Raw genomic sequence first — 9,235 nt, forward strand, 5'->3', positions numbered from 1 at the left:
TGTGAGAAAGCCTCATCCACTTTCCATTAGCAGGAAGCCTTTTCCTGCAAAATCTTTTAATGCCTCACACAGATAGGAGCTTTGAGGTTGAGGCGAGCCGAGTGGATGGAAGCTGCTCTCTGGCTTTGTAAACAACTTCACACAGAACTGGACACAGAGAATTATTACGATCGCATTTTACTGAGGCTGCACGAGACATTCCCCGGCTTTGATCACTTGAGATGCGGGCCATTGCACCAACTTTATCCACTGCCATTTCAGTGGCAGTTTTAAAACAGAGCTCAATACTCAATGTTCCAACAGCTTAGAATTTTGTCTCCGTTGCGCACAAAAGCATCAAATTAAAGGCCATGAGATGAAAAAAAAATCAATGAGTCATGTTTTTCATTGGCGCCTTCAACACTACATGACTCACCCTCAATTTCTTTTCTTGCACAAATACAATTCCGCGTCTTTGGCTGATATTACAATGTACTATTACAACGGGACTAGCAGTTTCACTGTTCAATGGATGAGGCACGATATCGTCAGAGGCCGAAAACGTATAATATATATCGTATTGTCTGAGATACATAGCAACACATAAACTGTACAAGAACATAAACACAGACAACAATTTTTAGTTAATGAAAACTTTCATTTAAACCAAGAAATGTTGTTGGAGACAACAAAAATCATTTTAAAAAGATGGAGGACGCAATGATAATGGAATGCAATAGTTTAACCAAAACAAATGTGTGGATTTTATTCTTTTCTAACCTTAAACACAAACACTTCTGACCAAATATTCACCTGGCCAGAAGGACAGAGGCAAGTCATTCCCTGTCTTAGTAAACAGTGTGTCAGGGAGATGGAGTTGTGCTATTTCAGGTACTTCATCTGAAGAAGTTGGAGAATTTCAGCTTTCCACTCCGGAGCTCTTTCACTTCGCGGACTGATTCTCCAGAGTTTTACAGACAGAAATGAGTCATTCATTTAAACCTCTGTGGTAACACCACTTCAAACGTGCTACTAAACAATCACCTGGACTTCCAGTTGGTAGGAGACATGAAGATGGATGAAAACCAACTATTAATGGAGTTTTCAACAAAACAAAAACAAAGGAAACCATGACAGGGAAGGTAAAGAACCCCACCGACAAAATGCAGAAAAACATTACTCTCTTTTCATGTGACTCTTTCGGTGTCATGTAACCAGTGAAACAACAACGTCTCAGCACGACTGGTTAAAATAAGTCAATTCATTTTAAATCTAATGGGTTGGTGAGCTACAGTGATGTTTAAGGTGGTGCTGCTCTATTCTTCGTGGTGGCAATGAGTGCGCAGGAGTTCCATCATAAATACTTCTAAAACTTGCTCACTGAGGTCCCAGTTCCGTGCTTTCTTGATTTGTTCACTTCTGGCATGATAAATCAACAATTTGTCCAAAGAGTAAAGCTTCGCCAGAAGACACGAGTGTGGAGTCAAAGATGCTGGGTTTTTGGATCAAACTATTCCAGATATCTAACAGCTGTTGGAGTAAAGGATCTGCCGCCACATGCAAAAAAACATTGACAGGAGGATATTTTCATGCTGCTTCACGCTTGTTCTACTTTGACACGTTTTGGAGCGAACACCTCATATCTGTTCCAAAGCCTCTTCAGATGAACCGAGATGTGCCTGGAAGATTTCCCATTTTGTTCTCCACAGGGATGGGATTAGCAATAATCCGCTCGGGCTGCTGCAGCAGATGATCTGCACTTAAACACGACACTTGAAGAAGAGCATCTGTTCAACAAGAGTTGGTCAGAGCCAGAAGCAGAGAGTTGTGATGAGAGGAAGTCATCCACCAGATTCCAAGAATCTCTTCAAGGCAAAAACATCTTCCTCCATCCGAAAGCGGAGCAGCACGACACCATGATTTGACCAAATCAGTTCAGGATTTCCACATCAGGCTACTTGCTGGGCTCCGAGTCCGGCCTCATGCTGAAGGGCTCCAGGCGCTCGCTCTCTGGCAGCATGTTGTTGAGGCGCTCCATCAGCGGCCCCGTCTGGTCTATGCCCATCTGGATGCGCCTCAGGATCATCGACATCTCGTTGACCTTCTGGATCTGCTCAGCGTACTTGGCGTAGCGTTTCTGGCGCTCCTGCATGATGCTGAACAACGTCTCCACAGACAAGTCCATCTGGAAGCAACCAGGCAGCGAGACAGAGCTTAGAGTGCATGATTTACACAGGGGTTCGGTGTGACATAGTTGTGTCTGTGTCCAGTCCAGAATGTGATTCATTTCAGAAACACAAAGGTGTAATGTAAAAGTGTCATTCAAACGCGATCAAAACCAGAGCATACGTTCAAGATGATCAACGCTTTAGACTGGACATAATGCAACACAACAACACAGTCAATGTAGAAAAGTGTTTCAGCAGAAAAACCACACTGAACTAGAGGTTTCTAACTGATCTCAGTACAGTCCATCAGGACCAGGTTCACTTCATTCTGTAGAAAGACAACAGGTATACGTGACCTCTGAGAGACACAGATTTTAAAACATCAAACTTAATTATGGGATTGAATGTGCTGTGTTTGATGAAGAAGGAGCCAGCTGGGTGAACTAGACCTGATGGGCTCATGGTTAGTGATGGGCCTCACAAAGCACTGTCCTCATGTTCAAGGCTCAGTCACGGTAGGCTCAGTAGGTGGCGCTCTGGGTTACAAAATGACGAGCGATTTCTTGAAACCGTGGTTCAAAGCTCAAAGATTACAGGGCAGCGAGTGCCATCTAGTGGCCGAAAAAGCTTTCACGTCAGAAGCGCTTGATGTCAACAAAGCCTATCAAGAAATACACAATCAACTCACACTTCACGCTTAAATAAATAAATAAATACATCAGGGATTCTTGTGCCAGGAACCTTGGGATTCCACGAGCCACTGATGGGCAGCGCTTTATTTTTATTTATCATCATTATTATTTTGTTTATATAAAGGAAACTCACACAACTACAACTTGGAAGCTCTAGGCCAAGAAAAGAGACAATCAATACAGTCAAGTCAATAACTGGGGTCTATCAATAAGGACAGTACTACTAAGAATATTTTACAGAACACTAGGAAGGCACTGGAACAGCACGTCTCTGCCAAGTTGCTCACTTTGAAAGGGATTTATATATGACTGACTGACATGTATTTCACATAAAGAATGAGTTCAACATAATCCGAGTGCAATGACTTCAATCGGACAGCAGGTGACAGTAGTGTTGCTGAGCTCACTCAGCAGCAGCACAGCAGCTGTAACGTAACTAGTCAAAATGAATGGAGAAAACCCTCAAAACACTCATAAATCCTAATTCTAATCCCTGGAAAAGTCACAAGTTTTTAAATGCTCACTTCGTCAAACATTTTTAGAAAGGTTTGACCCTCATCTCCAACTAATGTCACTCCACCATGGGAGCGAAAATAATCTAATCCTGTACCAAAATGACTCTATAGCAAAGTTTGGAGTAGAACATGACAAATGACATGCAGCAGCTGGAGTGAGAAGGCAAAGAGAAGCTTCTGGAACGACAGTAATCTCCGGACTACAGAGCGCACCTGAATATAAGCAACATCCAGAAGAAAATGGAACCTGTGCACACACAAGCCGCACCGTCTTATAAGCCACAAGTGCAGCAGTACAGTCTACGTGGTAGAACGGTCAGTGGTTCCGTGTATCATCTTAAAAATGCATGAGGATATGTAACATCTCTTCTGCTTCGAGCCTGATTAATGATGAAAACAAACTCAATGTTCTGAACGCGCATCATGCAGCCACAGCAATGAGACTCATCTCATCAGACCAATGAAATTACAGGCTTCTATTGGCATTAAAGCGCCGTTTCCGCCACTGCTGCAGAAGCGCTCCGTACAGCAGCTGAGACCGGCTGAGGCAGCATGAAGCTTGTTCGCCCGTGAAAATCCATTTATCAGCCACATTGTTGCTTATATTTTTTGGAAACACTCTTGGTCTCAGGACTCAACAAAGGTCAAGTTCTTCAAAGATCAAGTAAAGAGTAAACTTGACGATGTATTTAGGATTTTCTTTACTTAGGTCAGGAGGAAATGCTCTGGTGAATTGTCTTACCTCTTTGATTCTTTTAACAAGGGCATTCTGGTCGAAGGCAACAGCCTCTGCGCATTGATGCAGGTGATCTTGGTACCGGACACAGAGCTGCAGAACCTGGGCGGAGTCCAAACGCTCCAGACACACGCTGCTTGGCGACGTCTGTCCACTCAGAACTCCTTTGGAGAGAACATATCAGACATGACACATCCAGCAGGAACTCCTGACAAGCTCATCACCGCTGCCTTTTGAGCAGCAGAGGATGTTGGTACAAATGAGCTCACCATCAGTGAAGTGTGTGGTGGGATATAATGGACCCCACATCTTGACCACATGAACATCTGTCAAGATTTTCAGTCTCCATTGAGTGTCTTGTGTTTCACAAGAACAAAAAAGTCAAGTGGCATAAACTCAAGCTAACAAGTGATTGCAGGCAGTGAAGCGCCCTGTGAAACTCCATCTTAAAATTGAGCACTGCAACAAGACGCAAAGACTCTGAGTCATGCAGGAGCAGGTAGGTCCAGATCTCACAGATATGTGATGGCAGACCTGTTTGTCATGCAGCACTTCCTTGCAGAGCCACAGCAGTTGCATAAAATCTAAAATAAAATTAAAATACCCTGACGGTTCGAAAAAACTGTTTCATATGTTTCATCTAATGCAGATATTTATAAATCTTGAATGAAAATAAGGGGGGGGGTCTATTTCCAGACACAAAAGACCATCAAAACGATTTTTTTCCAACACTAAAAACATCCCCAGTTGTTGAGTTACTAGTGTCCTGTTTTGATTGTTTTAATTTACAGCTAATATTTTACAGTCGCTCAGATCGATCGGTGAATGTCGATCACTACCTGTCATTGGCGATCACAGCAACTGATCATGTGTGACAGCCAGCACTCTGATGAAGCCGATCCTCCCTACTGGCTGCTCACTGGGCAGCGGCACGTCTGCTGTGGAGGTTCTTTTAATCTGTCATGTTAAGTTTGCATCCTCCACACATACACGGGAAACACCAGCGCTTGACGAAGCACAGAGTTTTCCGGGCTTGTGAAAGTGAGAGCGCTGGTTCTTCAGCGGCAGGCTGTTAGCGCCGCTGACAATTAGCAAAACCTGCTGGTCCAAGCGTGACATTCAGAACGCTAAACTTATTGCAGAAGAAATAATCAGTAATTTCACAGAGCGAGATGAGCAGCCTTTCTCAGGTGTCGTTTCCGTCTCCACGTAAATGACAGAATCTGTCGCCGTTTAGTGTTCGTTATCCACCTGAATCTGAAACTTGAAACTGATAATGTCCAGTAACTGTCATAAATCCAGTGCTTTCTCTCTCAGAGTCCCGGTACAAGCGGCCAGTATGTACATTTTTCACGAACCAACCAAAGTCTCAAGAGATTCACCAAAATCTTTTTCAGTTGTCCTTTTGACGGAATAATCGCTGCAAGATTTTTCTATTGTTTGCCTCCTTGGAGAGGCATATTAAAAGGATTTAATGGTTCATTTACACAGAAGGTCTCATCATGTTGATTACAAATTCATAGTCAATTCATGTGATCGGTATCGGTGATCGGCAGCAAAATTCCTGGTCGGGGAATACCTAATTCACTGTTAACAAAAAACAAGATTCAGTATCTCAGAATATATTCATATGTATTTGTCGCTTTGTTTGTGAGAGCGCTCAGTTATCCAGGTCATCACGTAGCAAAGGTTTGACTCAGGTCAACCGAAGTAGTAATAGTCAAAGAAAAACGTCTCGCCTCCCGTGCAGGAGGCTTCCTCAGTTCTCATGAGCCTGAACTCCAAACCAGCTCATGAGAACTGAAGAAGCCTTCTGGATAGGACTATTACTAGTCCGGTTGACCTGATTCAAACCTTTGCTGTGTTATTTGTCACTTCAAATTTTTTATCTTATTTTATTTTTATGTTTATGTTCATGCCGGCACGTTAATCCAAAGCACTTTCCTAGCGCTTTTGCCACTGACCATGGCAATAAAGCTGACTCTGATGTTGATGATGAAATGTTGGTTGCCTAAAGCTTCCTAAAATGCCACTGACAAGTGAAAGAGACTGAAGCAACTCTCCCTCCAGACCCCTTGATTTCTGAAAGAAATGCAACATTTATTTTCATATGTTGACAGACTTTACACTTTTAAGTCTATCATTTATTAGCGCTAAGCAACTGTGTTTCATGAGTTCCAACGGCATCTACGAGAAACTTTTAGAGCTTTTCATGATTCCTTCAGCTGCCCATCTTTAGGGCGCTTTCACACTGTGCGCTCTGTCTGGAGACAAAGCGCATTTGGCACAGAGGTCCGAGATGTGAACACAAGCGAGTCGGCTTTTGGTGGACCTGATCCCGGCTGGAGAGCTGCACCTCGGGAAACTCTCAGCGGGTTGCTCAGCATGTGGTAAGCAACTATGTGTGATTCCACACAAACATGATATATGCCGGGCATTAAAGGGTCTGATCGCTGTCTGGGCGCACAACATCGTTCAAAAGCAACATCTCAAACTCCCTGAACACTGAGGTGCGCAGCCTCAGCTGCAAGAAAATGGTGCTGGGGGAACAGGAGCGCAGCGTTCCAGGACTCACGATGTGTGCGGATTTGCCTTTTTTAGGCTGATAAACATCTGATTTTATTGACACAGATTTGCTTAAATGGATAATGCTGCGCTCTACAGTAAGTGTTTTCACTGTCTGTATGAGGACAGCAAAGAGAAAAGATGCTACTGATGTTACTGAAGCTCACCAGACTAATCATTGATCATTTCTGACGTCTGGATCTGTACTTCACTGATTAAAACCTTCTCCATCATCAGTAATGTCTCTCACTGTGCTCAACGTGTTGTGAGCAGCGTGGATCAATCAAGACGCTCCGTATTACGCAGCTTGTTTCTGCTTCCTTGTAAAATAAACATGACTCTTTCATGTTTAGTTTTGCCTGCGAAACCCCACATTCTGTTACAGCCGTGGCTGCGATCCGTCATTAGTTCATATCTGAGGTGAGGACGACTTGTACTGCTAAGAAGTGACTGAGAAATAAGGAGGTCAACTCAATGGTGGTAAATAGGCTGTCGCGTGGCTAATGACAACTTCCTTCAGATGTGCTTTGTCGTGGGTCACAAACCAGCAATTTTGTGCAGAGCGCCGCCAGTTGAGGAGGTAGAAACGGACATCGCCTGAGGCGCAGACGTGCGAGGCTGCACAGCAGGGGGCGAGTCGGACTCAGACCCACCCAAGACTGAACCCACAGCATGAAACCGCCCTTAAACAGCTGACTGGTTCAAGCAAGATTTGGAGACTGCTCATGGATAATTTATTGAGTTGCACCTGCATGCTTTAAAAGATTTTGTTATCGACTACCGGTAATGATGTAACAAATGCATCATCGTTTGCATAATATTTGATCAGACAAGAGTAGTTTCTACCAAAGCTACATATATAATTGCGTCATAGACTTATCTTAGAAAAGTGAATTGTTTTTTTTGTTTAACAGAAAAATGATCATATGCAGTTTACAGGCTTAAATTTGGGAAAGAATATAACCAGGTCAAATGTTCATACAGCTGTGCCAAATTGTTATGTGGAGAGATATGTGAAAAATGAAGCACAATACTGGAGTCTGGTCTCATCATTTACGACATTTTTACAAGAGGAGTGGAATCTATAGAAGCTTCAGGTGTGTAAATTGACACTGCACAGACAAAACTATAACATTTTTAAAGTGGCAAAGTACCTTTTAAAAGTGGCTGAAAAGTGGGAATCTCCTGAAGCTTTATGACATCAGGGTCATTGTGGATATTCCGCATTGACTGAGTCCCCTGGGCCACAACGACAATGTCATCCATCTTGGCTTTCTGCTTGGCAGGGGAGGGAACAACTGCAGCAGACAAATGAAACATGCATCACTTTTGCATGCATTTTGAAATGCATCAAATGTCATTTGGGACATAACTCATCAGACGCAGTCAAAAGCTAAAAGCTGAAAGCTGGGCATGTAATAATAGATAAATGGCAACATACATCTGTTATTACCTGTGACATCCATTTTAATAGAAACACAGTATTTAATCTCTGCTATACATGGTAGAGTAGAATGAATACTTGTTGTATACCAATGGTGTGGGAACCATTGAGTCGTGCGACTCACTCTTACCTTCTTCTGGTTGTTAATATAGTTATTGTGAATCTGATGTAGCAGACAGTAACAGAGGAGTCATCTCACTTGAGAATATGGTTCATTTATCTTAGATCCACTTGAGTCACCGTATGAGTAATATAAAAGAATTCGGCACTTGGTACTCGAATTATATCCATGGTAGAGACGTTAAGTGTCTTCCAGTTCTGGAGTGGGATAATGTCAGAAATCACTGACTTACCAGACGAGCTGTAATCGGAAGCTTTGTGCTCCGCATCCCCGCTTTGCTCTGCACCCATGTTGCTAACGCTGGGCTGCAGTCAATCCTGCCAAATAAGCACTAAACGCGACTAATTCAGCTAAACGAAACAGAAACCACAGCATACGCGTTAAACCAGGTTAGAGCATCCTGGCGTCAAAGTGTGGAAAGTCGAAGATGCTAACTGTTAGCTAGCAATAAGACGCCAGAAATGTCAATAAACCCCGCTGCGACGCCACTATTGAGGTTACTAGACAATGTAGACTGGACCTGACGCGCCCTGTCACTAGTGACAGTGCCACTTTGGTACACAAGCGCAAAGAAAGCTGAAGCGGAAGACCTAAAAAAAAACCGAACCGCTTCCGTAAATACGGATCACGTGACGATAGAAAACGCCCGTTGCATTACTGCCACCAGCTGGTGTGGAGTCTGGATCCACGCCAGTTTACTTTTAATGCGCTCTCCGTACGATACTGCTTATTCCTCGATGCGTCTTTTGCACACATTTGAGTTGTTTCATTTCCATAAAGTTGCCATGATTTGAATTCCGAATGTCGCCCCCTGTTTTGCCTGTCAATGTTCTTGCCTGTAGTCTTTCTGTATCCGTATAGTAGCTCATGAAAGAGCAGTCAGTGTATGTACTGTTTTCCAGGGTCACAACTTTGTAACCCACTACTAATGACGAATCTGGATACAACAATAATTCCTGTTATTCTTTTCTAGATCTGTCCAGTCGTGAGTAAATGGTCACAGCATAACACGTCA

At 43.2% G+C, this 9,235-nt stretch overlaps 1 protein-coding gene across 1 annotated transcript; it reads right to left on the reverse strand.

The window, feature by feature from the left end:
• Positions 1–719: 719 nt before the first annotated feature.
• borcs5 (BLOC-1 related complex subunit 5) lies at positions 720–8,815 on the reverse strand. The gene is made up of 4 exons (XM_053885556.1): positions 8,453–8,815; positions 7,810–7,953; positions 4,097–4,254; positions 720–2,164 (listed from the first exon to the last, which is right to left on the reverse strand). Exons 1-4 carry the CDS (start codon positions 8,508–8,510, stop codon positions 1,934–1,936), a joined length of 591 nt encoding a protein of 196 aa, XP_053741531.1. The 5' UTR covers positions 8,511–8,815; the 3' UTR covers positions 720–1,933.
• Positions 8,816–9,235: the final 420 nt, after the last annotated feature.

This window comes from Synchiropus splendidus, chromosome 14, assembly GCF_027744825.2.
Source record: "Synchiropus splendidus isolate RoL2022-P1 chromosome 14, RoL_Sspl_1.0, whole genome shotgun sequence".
NCBI lineage: Eukaryota > Metazoa > Chordata > Actinopteri > Syngnathiformes > Callionymidae > Synchiropus > Synchiropus splendidus.